General features: G+C 61.7%; 1 protein-coding gene across 1 annotated transcript; it reads left to right on the top strand.

Annotated features, from left to right (window-relative positions):
• Positions 1-6,886: 6,886 nt before the first annotated feature.
• On the top strand, positions 6,887-19,563 carry FCN3 (ficolin 3). Its single transcript, XM_425335.8, has 7 exons — positions 6,887-7,072; positions 11,065-11,541; positions 12,308-12,467; positions 13,193-13,329; positions 16,481-16,577; positions 16,965-17,144; positions 17,344-19,563. The coding sequence occupies exons 1-7, from the start codon at positions 7,001-7,003 to the stop codon at positions 17,601-17,603; spliced, it is 1,383 nt and encodes a 460-aa protein (XP_425335.4). The 5' UTR covers positions 6,887-7,000; the 3' UTR covers positions 17,604-19,563.
• Positions 19,564-20,546: the final 983 nt, after the last annotated feature.

Here is a 20,546-nt window from a genome sequence, read left to right as displayed (position 1 = left end):
TCATTCTTCAGGGCATGGAAGAGCTGGAACAAGGGAATCCAAAGGAGCCATCAGAGCTTGGGTTTGTCCCAGTCAACCCAGTGCAGCGGGACCCAATCTTTGCACACAGAGCTGTGGTCTGAGCATGGTGGGGATGTGGGGACCACGCACTGCCCCACTGCCACCACCCCAACACCACTGCCCCACACCAACCTGGCACCTCGCAAGGGTTAAGAGCAGTGGAGGCGGTGAGGAGCCAACGTTCTTCTGATTTGCTTAATGAACGTTAATTAAGAAGACAGAAGATAGCAGATTCCTTCAGGGGAGAGATGAAAGGCCCCGTTAATTAAATCCGGAGAGCGCGCACAGGGCCGACTGATCCGGCTTCTGATCGGAGCTGACAACGCGGCACCGGGGCGGCAGAGAGGTGTGTGAGATCCACGGGTCCGACCCTCCCACGGCCCCATACAAAGGCAGGGATACAGAGACAGGGCAGCGAGAGCACAGCATGGGGACCTGGGCACGGGGATGGCCCCATCCCGCAGGGCTGGGATCCCATCGTTGGCGAAGATGCTGCCAAGCAGTGCAGCGTAAATAATGTGGAGCGTCTCCGCGTCGCGCCGGCTTATTTTGTAAACCTGAACTTTGCAAAATGTCACAAAAACAGAGAAATGGGAGGCCTGGGATGAGTAAATCGCTGTTAGGAGTTCCCCGGGACGGCGGCAGTCATGTACCCGCTCGGTGATGGCACACAGCGGCCCCAGCTCAGAGAGTGGGGTCATGCGTGGCACTGATTGCAGAGAGTATTTAATTAGTGTGGCCGTAAATACAGCCCGAGCGATGCCAACCGGGATGCTGCAGCATCGCAGGAAGCTTTGCCAAGGCAGCAGATGAGGGAGGACGGAGGCAAAGCACAGCACTCAATTCTGCTTTGCCCCCACCTCGCCACGCGTCTGGCTGTGGAACAGCCTGGAATTACCTTTCTGGAGGCAACCATGGCCAAATCCTCTCCCCGTTCATCACACAGTGAGCAGGAACATCCCAGCTCCCTCACACCGTGAGCTCACCACATCCTGCACGTGTTGAGGGACACCAGCCCTGACCCAGGGACACGGGGTGACACCGAGCTGTGGCCATCCCCAGGACATACCTCACCCATCTCACACCTCCTGATGAGCCCAGCAGCGCAGGACCAGCCTCTCCCAGGCACAGCCAAAAAGCCCTTTCCCTGCCTGAGCTCATCAGTATCTTAATGACACCAGTAGAGAAGCTTCAGAGTCCCTAATCGCTCATCACATTACGGCTGCTCACAAGTGAGGCCAACCGCTACAAACCTCCTCTCAGCCTTTCTAATTAACAAGCAGGAGCTTAGGCTCTCCCAGCCCAAAAGCAGCATCTCAGATAAAGTCAGCAGCCTCCCTTGATAAACCCCATTAATGGGCTTGTTAGCATCACCTGAAACCGCCTCATTTGCCAGAGAGGCTCAGCTGTCTGTCCTGCTCTGCCTCCTTTTTCTAGCCCATCCATCCATCCATCCATCCATCCATCCATCCATCCATCCATCCATCCATCCATCCACTGCCACAGGAGGTGGGGGAGTCCCCATCCCTGGAGGTGTTCCAGAGCCATGGAGATGTGGCACTGAGGGACGTGTCCATGGGCATGGTGGGATGGGTTGGGGTTGGGCCTGGGGATCTGAGAAGGCTTTTCCAGCCTTAATGACTCTATGACTCCATGATCCATCCATCCATCCATGTATCCATCCATCCACATACCCCCCCCCACCCATTCATCTGTCTGTTCACCCATCCCTTTATGGCAGGAGCCGTGGATATGCCCAGCACAGCTGCCCCCATCCCTGTGCCTTGGTGCTGTGCCCTGTGTGTCCCCTCTCTGGGAGACCAGTGACAGCTGAGCAGCAGCAGATGCCACCAGATGGTCACCCCAACCAGGGACCCTGCTAAACCGATAACCGGGGCAAGGCACCGAAGCCCCTTCATTTGCTAATTGAACCCCCCGGGCCCTGTGCTGGTCCCATGGGGGACAGCTGGGGGCAGTAAAGCCCCCTGCGTGCCACTGCTGTGATGAGCTGCATGATCTCAGTGCTCGGCTGGTGATGGCCCCCCAATCCTGCCATCAACAGGAGCTGGACCACGGTGCTCTGTGACAAATCAGGAGCTGCTGTGATACCTCTGACTTTAAAGCAGGAGAAATAACCCCCATAACGCGATTCACCGTGTCTTTCTATCCCAAAGCGTGCCGCCCGGGCTGGGGCGGGGGCTCCTGTTTAACATTCCGATGGAAAACGGTGCCCTGATCCAATTACCACAGGGATTTGGGAGCACTCAGCAGCTGAGCTGCTGCAGCCCCGGTGCGGAGCAGGAACAAACCCAGGGCTCGGGCTGGGGCTGCTCTGACGGCGGTTCACCCCGACAGCAGCTGGGCTGTACTGGGAGGCACTGGTGGGAACCGGGAGCTCCGGGCAGGCAGAGCATCGCTCCGAGCTGAGCTCTATGCCGGCATCCACGCAGCCTCCCCTGAGGGCAGGGATCCCACAGCAGCCCTGCGGTGCTCTCTGTCATCGCACACCGCCTATTCCTATCGGCGGCCAAGAGAAAGCGCCCTCAGATGGCAGCATCGGCGTGCCGGGTGGGTGAGACGCTGCTTTCATTGCCCAGCAGTGCGCACCGAGCAAACGGGAGCAGCACAAACCCTCCCCACACACACACACACACAGCGCCCTCCCCATTTAGAATTGCACTTTGGTCATTTTTACCACCGCATTTTAGATCAAGCACAACAAAGCCCATTCCAGTGCCGGGAGTGATTTATCCCTTTCAGCCCTCCACGACCTGTGGACGTATTTCCCAGCCCGCAAATAGTCAGGCATTCCTTAACCTACAAAACAAAGCGAAGCAAAACCCTGCTGTATTATTTTCCCCACATCAAATGGTATTTTTGCAGCCAACAGAACGCTGTTTTCCCACCGTTGCTTCCAGGCTGAGCTCCCAGGGGGTGGGATCCCATCCCCGGAGGCACATCCCATTGCTAACAGCTGGGGTTTGCCCGGAGGTTTTCCTGCATCCCCCAAACGCCGGCTGCCGGGAGGACAAAACGCTCCCAAACCCATCCAGGAACCAAAGCTCTGCCCTTCAAAGCCTAAAAGCAGAGAATCACAGAGAGGCAGCGCAGGGAAGTTGCTAGGAGATGGGGGTTGGGGCTGCTGGATGCCATGGGCACGCAGCACTGAGCACCCTGAGTGGGGCCCGTGCCGGATCCATCCCCCCCCCCGGGGGCTCCAGCTTCCCACAGAAAGGGCGGATTATGGAGAATCAGCTCCGATCGATCCTCTGCGGCGGCAGAGAAAATATAAAGGAACAAAAAGAGATTTCTCCCTCGTGGAGGATTTGGGGGTTTTGTTGTGTTTGGAGGGGGGAAAGAAGGCTGAGGGAGGGCTGCACACAATGGGACGGCACTGAGAGCGCAGTGGGATCCGGTGATGCTGCACTCCATGGGGTGTATGGGCACAGCCCACTGGGACCCAAAGTGTGTGCAGAGCATGTGGGCATGGGGTGGGAATGGGGTGGGAATGGGGGGGGCATGGGGTGGGCATGAGGTGGGTATAGAGTGAGTATGATATGGGTAGGGGTAGACATGGGATGGATATGAAGTGGGTATGAGTGGCTATGGGGTGATTATGGGGTGGCTATGGGGTATGGGTGGCTATGGGGTGGGCATGGAGTGGGCATGGGGTGGGTATGGGGTGAGCATGGGTTGAGTATGGAGTGGGTATGGGTGGCTATGGAATGGGTATGGGATGGGTAGGGCATGGGGTGAGTATGAAGTGGATATGGGTGGCTATGGCGTGGGTATGGGGTGGGCATGGGATAGGCATGCTCTGCACCCAGCACGGGGGTTTGGTTTCTTCCTTCTCAGGTCAGGGCTCGTGGCACAGAGCAGAGGAGCAGAGATGCACAGCCCGTGGCCCAGTGGTGCCAAGACCCGCACAAAGTACCCAGCCTCAGGGGCACACATGGAGCCTTAAAAAAGGATGTTTGAAGCCCAAAAGTCTTGCAGGGCATCGAGCTATGGGGACACACTGGGATGCTGTAGGGTCAACCCGTGGCCCCATAGGCTGTCTCAGTCCCCATTTGCAGCACAGCTCAGCCCACCTCTCTGCCCTCCGAGAGATGCTCAGTTTGCCCATTCCTCAACATCCCCACAGCAGGGGTGGGCAGAGGGTGCCCTGTGCCCGCCGAAGAGGAGAACGGCAGAATCATACGGTCGCCAGACGGGGGATGTGAGACGGGGACCCCGCAGCCAAACACGGGGAGCACCCGGGGGGCTCCCTATGCGTTTCTGTGACCCGGATTGGCATCACCCCACGGCTGCTTGGGATGAGGCTCACGCAGCTCCTTTGCATTCCGCGCTCACCAGCCGCGCGGCGCAGGGGCGAAGATCTTTGAAGGCGCTGCCCTTTCATTATTAATATGATGATGATGTCTGACGCCGCCTGTGTGCAGCGACGGCTCCCGGGCGCCGATGGCACGCGTCCAAGCACAGCACTTGGCTCCTGACAGCCAACCCCGGCCCCCAGCCCCGCTCAGCAATGGGGGAATCGGTGCCAGGTGGGGATTTCTGCCCCTCCAGCCCTCATCCAACGGCTGGAAATCTGTGGGCTTTGAGCCTGCAGGCACCCATCCCCTGTTCTGCGGTGTTCTGGGGGTGCAGACCCCAGCCCCATCTCCGGGTGCCCCACTGCCCACAGGTCTGTCCCCACCTGCAAAGCGCGGGGCCGACAGGAGCCCAGCCATAATGCACGCAGCTCTTCTCGCTGCCTCCAATCACAGCACAGAAGACAGCATCCAAACACGATGTTGAAATGCCATATTTCAGCACACAGCTCTAATCCCAAGTTACTTTAGTCATTTTTTGCCCCAGGCCCAGCCCGGCACCCTCGAGCAATGAGGGCAGAGCCTGTTCAGGGCGGGCAGAGCCGCAGCTCCCAACAGGACCTGCAGCCTCACATCAAACATTTCTCCAGTTTTCACCCTCAGGCCACAGCCTGAGACATGAATCATGCCATACTTGCGGGATCGATTTGCGTTGGGCTGCCGGGAGGAGCCCCCTCCCCATCCCACCACGCTCCCAGCCCCGGGGTGCTCCCCAGGCACCTGATCCCACATGGCACAGCCCTGGGCTCCGGGGCCGGCATCACCATGCCCTGCACAAGCCACGCATGGGAGCGATGCTGCCAGCAGGGCTCAGCCATCTGGGGGTGCCCCCTCCTGTGTCTTCATGGTGGGTGACATGAGGCAACACAGCATGGAGTGAGTCAGCAATGAGCCCAAGCAGTGTGCACAGGGAGGGCTCACCCTGAGCATCACTCAGGGCCCCCAAAGCATTGAGAGCCACCGGTTCTGCACCCGCACCCCAACGGGCCCCCTGTGGAGGTGTACCCCGGGCACAGAGGGGCTGCACAGCATTGCCCCCACCCAATGTGTCTCATCCCATCCCATGGCAGCACCCGTGATGATGCTGAGGGTTATGTCAAGGTATGTTGGTTTGCAAATTAAACTGCGCGGTCCTGGCTCCATCTGCAGAAAATGAGTTGCTGGACTTGGAGAGTGTCCAGTTGCTCAGCTCGGCGTGCCTAACACTGAGGGCTGACAAGCCACTGAATCACTCCTCCCCGCGCTGCCAGGCCGTGTGAAGCCAAGATACATTTCTTTTTAATGATAAGTTTTTATTGTTTGGAGTTCAGCTCAAGCAGCCCCCTGGCGCCTGGGGCCTTGCGCTGCCAGAACGGCACAGACTGCCACCGGTGCAACGAGTTTGGATGGTCTCACCCATGGGGAAGGAGCCGGGCTGCTGGCCATCAGCATCACCCCGTACATCCACACGGCATCACCGGAGCCAAAGCTGGGAGGTGCACCTGGCCAGCAGACAGCCAATGTTTGGGTACCGTGCACACGCCGTGCGCTGCCCGCGGAGCTCTGTTCCCCCGTGCCCCTCCTGGAGGGTTCTCCAGGGGTTTCTTGGCAGAGGGGGAGACGCCATCCTCCCCCCACCGCTGTGCTCAGGATGCTCTCTGAACCTCTCAGCAGCTCCTGCCTGCAGGTCAGACATGCGGCGGATGAAAGATTTAAGGGAGGTGCCGCAAAGGGACGGGAAAGAAAACCACATCCCTGCTCGGAGTGGTGGCAGTAAATCAGGCAGGCACTGCTCCTTTGGGCTGGAAACGGTGGGATTTGGGCAAAATGCCTCACTCGGTGCCAATGGTGGGAAGAGCCACACGGTGGGTGTCCTGCTGGTGCCCCCCCGGGACAGCACTATGGGTTTTACTACCCATTGCTTTGGCTAACCTTAGCACAAAGGCCTGGGGCGAGGATCCCGATGTTTTCCAGCTGGGGGATGCGATCCCAGTGCCCCCCGGCCCTGCCCAGACCCCTCCTCCCACTAAAAGCAAACCCACCCGTGGGGCACAGTGGTGCTGAACCCCATGAACGTGGAGTGCTGCCCCCAGGATTGTGGCCATGGAGAGGGGGTGAGCGGCCACGACGTACCCCCAGAACAGCCCCATCACACGCTCCAAACCGCCTTACCCGCTGCGGCTCCTCCAGCTGTGCCGGCACGTCTGGATCTGGAGTGGATCTGGAGAGAAATCGGAGTGAAACCGGAGTGAATCTGGAGCGGATGGAGCTGCCGGGGATGGGGTGGGGAGGGGTGGGTTATGCCAACGGGGGGAGCCGACGAGGGTTTCGGGGGGAGTTTGGGGGCGACACTCCGCTCTCCCTCTGCCCCCTGCCCGCGGCCGGAGGGGGGGGAGCGGGGCGGGCGGGGCTGCCGGGAAGGGAGGGCCCACCCCCGCGTCCGTGCCCGTGTCCTCCTCCTCCTCTCCCTCCTTTCCCTCCGCCGCCGCCGCCGCCCGTTCCTCCCTCCCGGCGCGGAGTGCGGGGCGCGGGGCGCGGGGAGCGCCGGGGCGGGGGCTCGGGGACTTCGGGCCGAACTTGGCGGCGCGATGGGGAACGAGCGCTGGAAAACCATGGGAGGAGCCTCGCAACTTGAGGACGGGCAGCAGGAGAAACCGCAGGTACTGGCCGGGGGGCGAGCCGAGCCGGGGGTCCCACGCGTGTCCCCCCCCCACCCCACGGTAACTTCCACCCGGGGGTGAGCGGCCCCCCCGGCACCGGGAGCATCCCTCGGGCACCGCTCCGAGCCCCCCTCCCGCTGCCTCCCGCATCCCCCGGCTCCGCGTCGATTCCCGCATCCCCCTCCGGCGCAGGGGCTGAGCGCTGGGCAGGCAGCGGGCGAACGCTCACGCCCGGCTCGGATTGACTGCCGCACATTTTAACTGCTTAAATCACCTCTTAGAGGGGATTGCGAGTCCTGGCCGCGCTCTGCAGCCTCAGCCAGCTGCCTTCCTTATCTCCTCCGCTCCCCAACCTGCCCACCTCCTGCCACGGCCAAACGCCGGCTGGGTTTCGGGCAGAGGCCGGCGTCGCGGTGGGGCAGCGGTGCGTGTGCCGGAGGCTGTTTGCAGGGCGGCTGCAAGTGTGCCATCTCCTCCAGCCGGAGCCATTGGGGTGCGGGCGGCATCCCAACGTGGATCCGCGGCGCGCAGGCGGCAGGTAGGGGAGCGTGGCTGGGGCGTGGGGCTGCCTCGCACCTGGTGGTAGGGGGGGGACAGGCACGGAGCGGGGCTGAGCGGCGTGGGAACAGCGGGAGAAGGTGAAGGAGCTGATCCTGACCGAGCTTGCGAGCCGAGGGATAGAATCTCCCTTCCTTCAGCTCCGTCTCCTGGCTTCCGTCTGCACCCCGCTGCCGGGGACAGGGGATCCCCTGCAGGGACACGCTGATCCCCCTGTCCGTCGTTTCGTTTTTCCCCTTCCCCTTGATGAGGGAAGTGCACTCGGGGCTGGGCGTCGCGGCACGGAGCTGCTTGCTCCTGCACGTTGCAGAGGGAGCAGAGTTTGCTTCCAGCTCCCGGAGGCTCCAATGGAAGCCCTGTCCACGGGTGCGCTCAGCACCGCACCGCACCGCGCTGTGCTGCGCTGTGCTGTGCTGTGCCTGAGGAGCACGGGGGAGAGCAGGCAGAGGGATGCAGCTCGGCTGTGCCGTGTCCATGCCTGGGAACCGGGGCTGGGACGGGCAGGGTGCAGAGCTGGGCAGGAGAGCAGGTGGAGAGGAGCTGGAGCAGAGCTGCATCAGCCCAATATAGAAGGGGCACAGCAGCTGGGATGCACAGTGAGCTGCTTAAGCAAGCCGTGGGATGGACTGGCCCTTGCTGTCCTCCGGCCGGGCTCCTCTGGAGCCAGATGGACCTGGAAGGAGGGGGGGATGGCTGGGCTGCAGGGAGCACAACCAGGGTCCTGCTTCGTCCCTGGCTGGGACACAGCTCATGGGGAGAGCCCTGGGGCTGCCCCATCCCGTGGCATGGAGCTATCCCAGCGGCCCTGCCGGGTTACAAAGAGCAGTGCCTTTGGCTGGAGTAAAGGGCACCTCCTCCTTGAAGAGCATCCCCACGGCACGGCGCAGCCTCTCCCACCACCACTCTCCATTCTTGGCTCTGGCTCTGCTCCACCTGCCCGGGGACAAGCAGCCCTCCTCCCTCTGGCTCTGCTCTGCCTCTCCATGCTGGAGTTGCTGCTCCTGCACCCACATGGCTGCTCGTGTGCCTGGGGGCCAAGGAGGAGGGGACGTGTGGTGGGGTGATGATGGCACCCCCAGTCCCAGGGTGCACACAGCGTGTGGGCAGCTCACACCACACAGCTTGGGCCCCCTGAGTGTAAGGACAGCGAGTAGGAGCAGCATCCTTGATTCCAGCTCTGTCTCTGTGCTCTGTGTGCACGCAGAGAGCTGGGCTTGGCCTCAGCAATAGCAGCGGTTCTGCTCCCCAGCCTGGCACTGCTGCCAGCAGATGTCAGATCGGAGGCCACCGGAATTTCTGGCATCCTGCACCCAGCCAGGACCTGTGCTGGGTTTTGCACCGCTGCATCCCTCCCAGCCCCAGCACCCAGAGCAGGCTTGCAGGGAAAGCTCTGCTCGCTCCTTGGGAAGAAGCGATGTGGGGACGTGGGCCTGCTGGCAAGGAGAACAACAGGGTCTGTCAGCAGAGGGATGACCTATGGCTGCTCAAAAGCAAGAAGATCTGTGAGCTCAAACCCATGCAACGGGGAGCAGAAAGCCCCGGAGCTCCGAGGAATGCGGTGCTGGCAGGGCTCCATGCCGGGTGCTGGGCACAGTGCTGCTGAGCAGTGGGCACTGACAGACCCCAACCCCGGCTCAGAGTGCTCCAGGTGCCGCCGGAGGAGTTTCCCTCCTCTCCCACTGCAGGTTGCCAGGTAACACAACCCGCCAGCACAGCACTGGGGGACGGGGAAGGCTGTCACCACTCAGCATCTCATGGCTGCAGGCAGAGGTGCATGTTGGCAGAGGGGTCGTCCCCTCACTGCTGCACCCAGCGATGGCAGGAAGGTGACAACGGCAGGGCTGGAAGGCTGGAAACCAGCAGCGTTCCCTGCTTGGATCCCAAATAACTCGACGTTCCCCTGTTCCCAGCAGCTGTCCTGACCTGCATCTGTGCTCATGGGGACCCATCTGTCCCCATAGGGCTGTCAATGATGTGCATCTCTGCTTCCTTCTCCCACTGCCCCATCCCGTGGGGAGAACTGCCCTGGGGCTGAGCCCCACGTGAAGAAACCCAGAGCAGCCCTGGGGCCGTGCGGGGCAGCTGTGCCCCCCCACCTCCCCCGGCTGCCGCAGCCGTGGTCACCTTAATGCAAATGGTTGCGGGAGCGTGAATGAAGGGTGCTTGAAGGAAGGTGTCACTCCAGATAGATGTGCACGGGAGGGGACAGGGCTTGGGAAATCTTTGCAGATGCAGCAATTTTCTCCTCATTCCTGGAGAAAGTAGTCTTTGTCTCTCCAAATAGGCGGCTTTCTGGCAGCGCTGCGATTCCCTGTGACAGCTGCACCGGGGTCAGGGGAAAATCACCGCCCGCGTCCCGCAGGTGTAATGAGAAGGGGCCGGAGCTGATGGCTGGATGGCAGCTCACACCCTCCGTGCTGATGGCTTTGCAAGAACGGGCACTCGCTGCACCCTGAGCAGCTCCTGCAGGCTGAGCCCGGGAGCGACCGCTCCTCCATTGGGTCCCAGTGGGATAGGATCACCCCTGAGCAGGGAGAAGCCCCGCTGGGAGCGACCCCCATTGCTGCTCAGAGTGGCTCCGGCCTCCTCACACCGCCGGGAACACCCCGTGCTCCCCTCTCTCCCTTTGCTTTCCCCTCCGTCCCCACTGCAGGGCACGGCGTGGGGGTTCTCCCTTTCCCTCCCTGCATTCCCACACTCCCAGGGCATTGGGGAGCCCACATGCATCTCCTGGGGCTGGGGCTGCTCCCACCGAGCGTTATGCCTTCAATAAAACATACACGCAGCCGCACGCTGCTCTGCTCAGCCTTTTTATTATTTCATACCCGTGGCTCCCAGGCAGCTCCAGCAGCTTTGCTGGCCGAGCTCACCCATGCCCTGTTGGAACTGCAGGGTTCCCTGCTGCCCCCACGTCCCCAGGGTGCGGTGTGACCTCCTTCATTGCCAGAGCTGGAGCGGAGGAGCAGATCTAATCCGTGCAGAATGTTACCCCCAAAACCCTACATCCTGACCTCTCCAGTGTCCCCTGGGCACAGGGTTTGTTTTCTGGCGTAGTTCTTTGGATCTGCCCCAAATGAGGGCATGAAGACAAAGCAACCCTGCAGGCTCCACACAGGGACTAAAGCACTTTGTTTTGTGATGGGCAACTCTGCTTCTACCTCCCATTCCTCCATCCTGTGGGCAGAAGTCCTTGGGGGATGAGCCTCACTTCTCCGTCCCATCACCATGGCTGATCCCAGCCCCCATGAGGGTCCGAACCCACCCCATGGTGGAAGGGCACTGGGATGGGTCTGTATGGATGGTCCCATTGGCCCCTCATGGTGATGGGTCCATCTGGATGGGTCCCAATGGCACCCCGAATGGGTTCTGATGGCCCCTCGTGGTGATGGGTCCGTTTGGATGGGTCCCGACGTCCCCTCTCTCTGTGTCCCCAGAGGATGAGCTGTGGCTACGTGCTGTGCACCGTCCTGCTCTCGGTGGCCGTCCTCTTGGCGGTGACAGTGACAGGGGCCATCCTCTTCATGAACCACTACCACACGCCCGTCACCGAGCCGCCCCCCGTCATCAGCACCAACCCCGAGGAGGCCAACGCGTTGGTGACCATCGAGAAAGCCGACAGCTCCCGCATCAACATCTTCATCGACCCCAACTGCCCCGACCCAGCGGGCAACGTCGGGCGCCTGGAGGGGCTGCAGGGCTCCCTGCTGCGCGCCCTCGCCGAGCACGACGCTGAGGCCAAGGCCACCAAGGGCCAGCAGAAGGCTCTGCTGCTTGGTGTGGCCGACGAGGTGGCCAAGCTGGTGACGCACGCCGCGCAACTGCGAGCTGACTGCGATGGCCTCAAGAAGGGGCACAGCGCTATGGGGCAGGAGCTCAGCGCCCTGCAGAGCGAGCAGGGCAGGCTCATCCAGGTGGGTGTCCCCATGTCCCCAAGGCATGGATCCTGTTCTTTATGCAGGGAAAAGCTGTGGTTGAGGGTTGGTGGGGTTTGGAGCTAGCACAAGTTCAGCTCCGTGCCCGAGGGCTGGGGGGTTTGTAGCCATCTGGGGTCTCCATGCCCTGGACCACACTGGGGGGATATCCCCTACCTGCTCACCCTCAACCCTCCTCACAAATAACCCTTCTGCCTCATTCACCACCCCAAACCCACCAAAACCTTACCGGGGCATGTTGGGGGTTCTGTCGGGCATCACAGTGAGATCCACAGCACTGTTGGATGGGCTCTGCGCCGTCCCTTCTCCACTGCACTCCCAGCATCACTGCTCTGCTCCCGCCTGCCCTCACCTCACAGAGCTCTCCTAGCCGGGTCACCTCGGGGGAAGGCAGAGCCTCAGGACACAGCTCCTCCCAAAGTCCCCATGTCCCAGCTGCTCTTTGTCCCCAGCTGCCCGCGGGCTGAGCTCGGGAACACTCACTCCCAATGCACTGCTGCATTGGACATCATCTGAGGGCAGACCCAGGGGAAAAACATCAGCCAAAATACCGTGTGGGATCTGCCACAATTCCCTGTCCTCACCTCATATCCTGGCTGGGAATGTTGCTCCGACAGCTGTTTGGAAATTGTGGGAGCGGGCAGAGCATGCATGGGGATGGATTTGCCACTGCCCTGGAGACAGAAGGGTCTGAAGTCCCATTTAACCCCAACTCATGGCCCCATCACGTGTCCCCCACCTGCAGCTCCTCTCAGAGAGCCAAACCAACATGGCCCGGCTGGTGAGCTCGGTCAGCGATGTGCTGGACACACTGCAGAAGGAGCGCGGCGGCGTCCGGCCCCGGCTCAAAGCTGACCTGCAGCGAGCCCCGGCACGGGGAGCACGGCCCCGTGGCTGCTCCAATGGTGAGAGATGAACCCCCAGCTCTGGGGAGGGGTGTGCCATGGGGAGGGGTGCGCCATGGGGAGGGGTGAGCCATGGGGAGGGGTGCGCCATGGGGAGGGGTGCGCCATGGGGCATCTCCCAGCTCTCTACCTGCCAAGAGGGGAGGAAGAAGGCAGTTGTGATGGGGAAAGCAGCCTGGAGTGACAGTGGATACGGTAGAGGGAGAAGAGGCAGGAGGGAGATGTGCCACAAAGGCGGTCTCTCACCATGCAGCCCCCAGCCCTCCATAAAACAGCCCATGCAGCCACCACAAAATCCACTTTACTTCTGCCTGCTTCCCGCATCCACGAAGGAGAAGCAAAGCCAGAAGTGACCCTTCTCCTCTATTTGGGTGCAAACGCTGTGGGCACACTGAGCAGCCCTGGGAGCAGTCACATTCATCATTGCTGCACTGAGATGGGGCTGAGTAAGCTGCCCTGGAGCCATCAGCACTGTGCCCATGGCCACCTCCAGCCATCAGCCCCCTGCTCCCTGCTGGGGTCCATCCTGCCCCAACCACCCCATGGGGACATGGGGGCGGTCCCTGCATCCCTCCCAGCACCACTCAACCCAATCCCTGGAGGGAAAGGGAGGGAAAGAGCGAAGCAGTGAGGTTGGGAGCCTGAAGAAATGGCAAGCCTTGAAATTAGATCATTAATTAACCAGTCTTCCCCTCTTCCCACCCCATCCCTGTGTCTTGCTGCAGGCTCCCGGCCCCGGGACTGCTTTGACATCTATGCGAGCGGACAGCAAGAGGATGGGATTTACTCCATCTTCCCCACACATTACCCCTCAGGCTTCCAGGTCTACTGTGACATGACGACCGACGGGGGCGGCTGGACGGTGAGCGATGTCCCCAGGCCGGGATATGGGGGCTGTGGGTGGGAGATGTCACTCGGATGTGTCATGGGGACGGGGCTTGGCTGCAAGCAGGGACCTGGCGAGGGTTCAGCAGGCTGGAGCTTGGGGTTGGGCTGTTGGGTGCTGCTGGGATTGGGCTGTTGGGTGGTGCCATGGTTGGAGCTCGTATTTCATGGCAATGGGGACATAGGGACCCCTACACCACAGAGCCAGGTGCTGGCCTGGGGGTCACTGACACCCCCTGCCCTCCATCACATCCAGCATGGCCCAGCCCCAATACACAAGGTACCATTGGGCAGTGACCACCTCTTTCCTCCCCCTTTTTTTTTTGGAAGCACAAAGGAAAGCTCTGTGCCCTCCCGTAGCATCACCCACCCCAGCTCATTTGTGCACCACTAACGAAGGGGCGCCCGGGGGCACCTCTGCTGCAGCACTGATTAACTCGCCCTGTCCGATTCGCTTTGTGCCACGGCTGCGACAGCCCCATAATCACAGTAATGCAGCAGTGGGCGACAGGGGGATGCGGCCACCCCCCACCCTCTGGGTTCCATTGGGTGCCCCCAGCCTGGGGGATGTGTAGCACAAAGCAGGGACCCCAGGGTGGCGAGCAGGGGTGACAGGCGGCCTCTCCATGAGGACATGGCCCAGCACCCCTCCAGCTGGGCGCTCTAGGAAATAAATCCCCGTGATCTGCTTCCCTTAAGTAGCTTTGAGTGGTGCCAGGAGGCAGCTTAGTCTCCCCCCCCACCCCCCACCCCATTGCCTTCCAGGGGCTGATGAGCCTTCAGCCTCGCTCCACACAGAGCCCACCCAAGCAGACCTGTATATTGGGTTCACATTGGGGAAACTGAGGCACAGCACAGCAACCCCACATCCTGGGGGTCAGAGAGGGCAAAGAGGGGACGCTACAGTTCCCAGGGCATAGAGGGTCCTTGCAAATCCCATGCACAGCCTCCCCCTGCCACACACTCAAGAGCTGCCTGAAGAGCAGCCCAAGGTGATTAGCCAGACACTCAGAGGTTTATTTAAAGCTGCTGCAGCTGGGAAGGCTCCAGCGGGGCCAGGAGGGTGCAAAGGAAGTGATTGCACATCGTGAGCCCCAGCCTTAATGGGGGACAAAGGACCAAAGCCTGTGCCGCATCCCAGCACTGTGGGTCAGAGCATCCGGAGCTCTCCCGTCCCCCCGCCCCATGGCACGGCCCAGCCCGGCTCCCACACGTCCCCATGGGCTGTGGGGGGCTCCAGCATCCAGCATCCGTAGTGCTGGGGCACGTCGGGGCCCGCGGGCTCCAGGTAAGGATGCTGTGGTACAGAGCCTGGGAAATTTCCCTCCCCTCCTCCTCTGGAGCTGTACTCCTGACATTTGGGCTTATTTGCATGTGGGTAGGTGGGTGGAAGCAGCTGAATCCATTTGGGTTCGGGAGCTGCTGAGCTAAGCCTTCAGCTGCAAGAGCTGTGGCAGGGGAAGATGGGGCGCCCGGCACGTCCCCAGCTGCGGGGACACCCATCCCCAGCCACGTGCCGAGCTCTCTGCCCCCCATCACACGGGAGCATCTGCACCGCCTCTGCACTGCCGTTAATTGCAGCTCGCCCGGGGCTGACCGCCTCGCAGCACGGGGCAGCACGCTGATATTTCCCCTCCCCCCCCCCCCGACCCTCCGCTCCTGGCGCTTTATTAAAGCAATAACGGTGTGACGGAGGGCAGCAGCACGGCCTTCCCATCGCCTGAGGACGCCGCTTCGTGCGCCGGGCTCTTTGCAAACGCTCTGCGCTGTTCCATCACCGCCAGGACGCGCCTCAGCATCTCCGCCCCGCGAGCGGCGGCGCTCTCCTCGCGGTGCCCGTGGGGACGCTGACCCCAAAGGAAGGCGGCACTCCTCCTTTTTTTTCTTGATTTTGCCCTCTTTCCCGGGTTCTGTGCCTTCCCAGCGCCTGCCCCGCTCTGCCGAGCAGCCAGGCGGGCAGCGAGCCGGGGCGATGAATATTTCAGCCTAAGCTTTAAAGCGGGGAAGGAAATCCTTTTTGCTTAAGAGGGGGCGATGCATATTTCATGAGGAGGGAAGGAAGGCAGCCCGTGCTGTGAGCACAGCCGGCCCCCCTCCCCAGCTGCCCTCACCTGCAGTCCCGGCCCCACGTCCCTTTGCGCGCCCCTCTGCAGACCCCCAGAGCCCGCTCACCAAAACCCGTCACTTCCCCGTCCCCCATGGGATGCACAGGGAGGGACCGCACACAAACTCGGGCTGCGGCTTTCCCAGCGCGCGGTGCGAGGTGCTGTGGGTCTCCTGCAGCCAAATGTGGGGACGGTGGGGCACGCGGGGTCCCCGCAGTGCCCGTCCCAGCCCTGAGCTGCCGACAGCTCCGTCATCACCGCGCCGCGCCGGGGCTCAGCTAATGAAGATGTGTCCCGTGCGCTTTCCCGAGCAATTGGCCTATTTACAACCTCGGGTCAAAGCCGATTAAATGAGAGCATCGGCATCACCGCTGCTGCCTTCCCTGCGCGGCGCGGCGTGGGGAGATCAGCTCGGGGCTCCCAGCCAGCCCCGCCGCCCCCTCACCCACCGAAAGCCCCTTTAAATGGGCTTAGCAGCAGCTTCTCAAGCGCTCGGTGCAGGGATTAAAATTAAGGCTCTAATTCTAGAAGGTAAGTACAGCAGGATCGGCGCTGGACCCGCGCCCAGCCCCATCACACCCGGCCCCAGAGCAGCCGGGCGCTGAGCGTCCCATGGGCGGGCAGCGGGTGCTGCGGGGGCAAAAAACACGTGTGGGTGGCTCCAAGGGCAGGGGCAGCCCGGGGAGGTGGCACAGCACGCAGCACTGCCTCTCTGCCGGCTCTGAGCATCGCAGCCGTGGGAGCGCAGCGCTCCGAGAACATCTCGCCGGCTCCGCTCCCCTCCAGGCAGGCTGGAGCGGCCAAGTTTAATGCAATTAATCCGGGGCTGGAAGCTTAATTACGTTCGAATGGTCAGGCGGGGAGCAGCGTTTTCTGGATCGCTGTCAATAAATCAAACTCAAAACTAAAGATAAAAGAGGACAAAACACACAGGGCACGAGATGCTGATGAACGGAGAGGGGGGAAGGGAAGAACAGCTGGGCTGAGCCCGGAGCTGCCCTGCCTTCCCCTGTGTCTTCCCAGGTATTCCAGCGACGGGAGGACGGCTCTGTGAACTTCTTCCGTGGCTGGGAAGCGTACCGGGATGGCTTTGGGAAGCTGACAGGAGAGCACTGGTTAGGTGCGTGTGGGGTGTCCTTTTGCAAATGATTGAATCCATGCACTCCAATGGCCAAACCAATGCAGCCAATGGCTGAGCCAGCACACACAGATAGCCAAATCAATGCACCCGGATGGCCGAACCAATGCACTCGATGGCCAAAACTGTGCACCCAGTGACTGAACCAATGCACCCCAATGGCTGAGCCAGTACACGTGTCCTGCATGCCATAGCCAGGCAGCCACGGGGAGCGCAGGGCAACTGCAAACTCATTGGTAGGCGGGCGAGCGGTGCTGCCGTTTGCCCATGGGCTGCACACATGTCCTCGGGCAGGGCAGCAGGGGCTGGAAGTGGGGATCAGTGCATCCCAGGGACCCCCCTCTGCCCTGCTCACCCCACTCCGTGTAGGGCTGAAGCGGATCCACGTGCTGACGGTGCAGGGCAGCTACGAGCTGCGCGTTGACCTGGAGGACTTCGACAACGGCACCGCCTTCGCACATTACGGCAGCTTTGGTGTGGGGCTCTTCTCTGTTGACCCCGAGGAGGATGGGTACCCCATCTCCATCTCTGACTACTCAGGGACAGCAGGTAGGGCCCCGCAGGGGACCAAATCCCATCCCCAGAGCATCCACTGAGAGCTGGAAGCTGAAGGGTGGCTGTGGTTGAGTGGTGAGCCCGAGTGCCCCATACGGCACCGAGAAGCTCCATTGGGGTACACTTTGGAAGGCACCCCGAGGGCAGGGAGAGGGGTGGGGAGGGCCCTTCACGGCTCCTTTACCTGCGGCAGGAGATTCCTTCCTGAAGCACAACGGGATGAAGTTCACCACCAAGGACCTGGACAACGACCACTCAGAGAACAACTGCGCGGCGTTCTACCACGGCGCCTGGTGGTACCGCAACTGCCACACCTCCAACCTCAACGGGCAGTACCTCAAGGGCCACCACAGCTCCTATGCTGATGGCATCGAGTGGTCCTCCTGGACCGGCTGGCAGTACTCCCTCAAGTTCACTGAGATGAAGATCCGGCCCGTCCGGGAGGAGAATTAGCGGATGGACAGAGCCCCCCCCGACCCCTGCCCTTCCCACTGCCCCGTGGTTCCCTTCCTCCTGGTGCACCCCATGCCGCTGTCCTGCCCTGGGGTCCTGTGGGAGCATCTCCCCACTGGGGACGATGGCTTTGTCCTGACCCCATGCCCTCTGCTCCCCACCGGGATGGGTGTCCCCTCCCTGGGCCACGCTCGATGCTCGCGGTGCGGTGGGGATTTGGGGAGCGGTGCACAAGGAGGGGAGGGGGCTGAGGGGCTGGAGGCCATTTCTGGGGTGCAGAGCCCCCAAGGTGCTACTGAAGACAGGGAGGGCTCTGCTGGGTCGGTGCTCACACGGGTGCCGGTGGTTCCTTCTCTGCCTGTAAACATTCTCCTCTCCGCCCTTCGAGAGGGGAAGGGACACCTACAGACCTCACTGCCGCTGCTCATGGAGCTGCACAGCGTATGGGCACAGCGCTGCAGGGATGGATGCCCACAGCCAAGCGTGGCACAAAGCTGTGTGGCAGCAGCAGGAAAGCAGAGAGCGGGAGGAAGAGGAGGAAGCAAGGAAGGCTCAACCCCCAGTACGGCTCTGCCTTCCCTGCACAGCTCCTGCCCTGAACACACGATGGGTTTTCACCATCCAGAAGCTGTGACCTTGCCCTCTGCTTCAGCAGCACCCCCACAGAGCCCCCCGCCCGGCGACTCGCATTCATTTCCATCCCCGATGAGCCACGCTCCAGCTCTGGCTCTGCACCTGCAGATATTCAAAGCCTTTCGTTTCTTCAAATCCCATTAAGGTTTTGCAAAAAGCAGCCCTGAGTGGGGCTTAGCATCTGCAGGGCGCTGATAACGGGGCTGCATCCTCAGCCCACCAGGCACAGTGCTGCCAAGGGGTGCAGCAGCCCCGGCCCCATAGGAATGCGAGAGGCTCCTACAAGGACTCCAATGGGGGCTTTTGTCCAAAAAAACCCCAATAAAGCTGGTGTGGGGGGAGGGGAAGACGGGACCCCCCTGCACCTTTGCATCATTTCCCACAGCACTGAGGATACAGCCCCACAACAGACCCCGACCCCACGGAGAACTGCCGGAGCACCCCGAGGAGGGGAGGAGAGCCCCACTGCCGCGCTGCGGGGGGACCCAAAGCACAGTGAGATCAAAGGTTCATTCCTGCAGCCGCAGCTCCGCACTTCCCGACGTGCTCCTTTTTTTAAGCCTTCCCCCGCTCTCATTCCTCACCCGATGAACGCTTTCTCCTGCGGGTGATTCTCCATCCCTCTGCCCTATGGGACCGGGGACACGCGATGTGTTGGGACCACCCTGAGCCGGAGACGTTGCGCCGCTCACATCCAACCAAATCCACTGGGGGGGCCCCACACCCCTCATAGGGCAGCAGCCCCCCAGCTGCACCCCACGGGGCTGCAGGGCCATGCCCACCGTTGCTGTTAGCTCGTTGATTTCGGTGGGTCAGACATAGGTGGTTCGTATAGCGTTCACCTTTGGGAGGAAGAACCCAGAGCCCATGTGTGGGGTCCCTGTGGTCCCGAGCTCTGTATGGGCAGGAATGGGGTGTTGTAGTGTGTTGGTAGCACTTCCCTGTGTCCTGCCCGTCCCACCCAGGACTCCCAAATGAGTTTGTTTCGCATTGCACGAGAGGTATTCCATACAACCTGAGATGATGGATTTTCCAGGATGAGTGCTGGGAGTGCACGTGGCACTCAGTAACCCCAGACTGGGATGAACCCATTCCCAGTGCCACCTCCCTGGGGTGGCCATGGGGACATCAGGGGATGGCACAGCTGCAGTCTGGTGCTGGGGACAGAAGGGGCACTGTGTGGCTCCGGGGCTGGAGCACAGCCACGTCCCTCCCTGCGGCCATCACGTCGTGCTGCTGTGCCGTGAGGTCTCCATTGTGTGTGAGTGGTGTCCAGCGCTGTCCATGTGGACTTTCAGAACTCCTTAATAAAAGGAACTCATCGTTACTGCTGTGCTCTCCTCTATGGTCACGGCACAACGCCACCACCAGAAGGACAGCCTGGCAGCCCTTTGGAAACCCCATGGGGAACCCAAACCCAGGGGAAAGCCACAGTGTGCGGATGGGCACAGCACCGAGTGGGGTCCCGGATCCCTTCGCCCAACCCTCACCCCTATCCCAGGGTGTGGGAGGGGACAGCCGAGTGCCAGGCCCTGGGGACCAGCCGGTGGCTGTGAGCGTTGGCCAAGCAGGGTGGGAACAATTGGGCTTCTCCATGTGGGGACGGGTCCTGAGTGGGTTTAGGAGTGCAGGAGCGTCCGTAGGGTCTGCACACCCATGTGGACCCGCAGCGATGGGCACACATGGTGCTGCAGGTGGGAGTGCTCGTGTCCCCAACCAGCGTCACTGCTGCTGGCTCCAAGCCAAGAGCGCGGCTCCTGCTCAGCCTCTCCTCCAAACGAAGCCACAAATGAAGGCGGCTCATTAACCCCGTTGTAGTGGCTTAGCCAGCCCCATCCCCTCTGTCCCCCCACCTCCCCGCAGCAGCCCAGCCTCCTGCACGAGGCAATTAGCACCCGCAGGTATTTAATGGCCAGCTCAGCCCGGTTGCACGCAGGGCAGCGCGGAGCAGGGCCGGGTGCTGGGCATCGCCCAAGGCAGAGAGGTGAGTGATGGGGACGGCAGAGATACATCCCTGGGCTGCAGGAGTGGGAACACCCCAGGATGGGATGGGGCTGATGCAGGGCAAGGCGCTCCCTGGGTTTGGCTTTGTGCTCGGAGTGCCCAGGTCGGGGGCAAGGGGGGATGGAGGCACGGAGTGCCCCAAAGCAAAGCCCATAGCAGGAGGGGAGCTGTGACCCACAGCACTTTGGGCTCAGCGGGGTCTGCAGGAGAGCAGAGCACCCAGGTGGGGCAGGCACCCCCCATCCCCCAACACCAGCAGTGATTTTTAAGGCAGCATCTCCTGGAAGGAAAAAAAAAAAAAAAAAA

This window comes from Gallus gallus, chromosome 17 (assembly GCF_016699485.2).
Source record: "Gallus gallus isolate bGalGal1 chromosome 17, bGalGal1.mat.broiler.GRCg7b, whole genome shotgun sequence".
NCBI classification, from domain to species: Eukaryota; Metazoa; Chordata; class Aves; order Galliformes; family Phasianidae; genus Gallus; species Gallus gallus.
This window is presented reverse-complemented; position numbering and strand designations above follow the sequence as displayed.

Bases quoted from the DNA above. Each gene is read 5' to 3' on its own strand.
- FCN3 (XM_425335.8), top strand. From the start codon at position 7,001: ATGGGGAACGAGCGCTGGAAAACCATGGGAGGAGCCTCGCAACTTGAG. The intron at 11,542-12,307 runs GTGGGTGTCCCC...CCCCACCTGCAG, and splicing joins AGCAGGGCAGGCTCATCCAG to CTCCTCTCAGAGAGCCAAAC. The intron at 13,330-16,480 runs GTGAGCGATGTC...GTGTCTTCCCAG, and splicing joins CCGACGGGGGCGGCTGGACG to GTATTCCAGCGACGGGAGGA.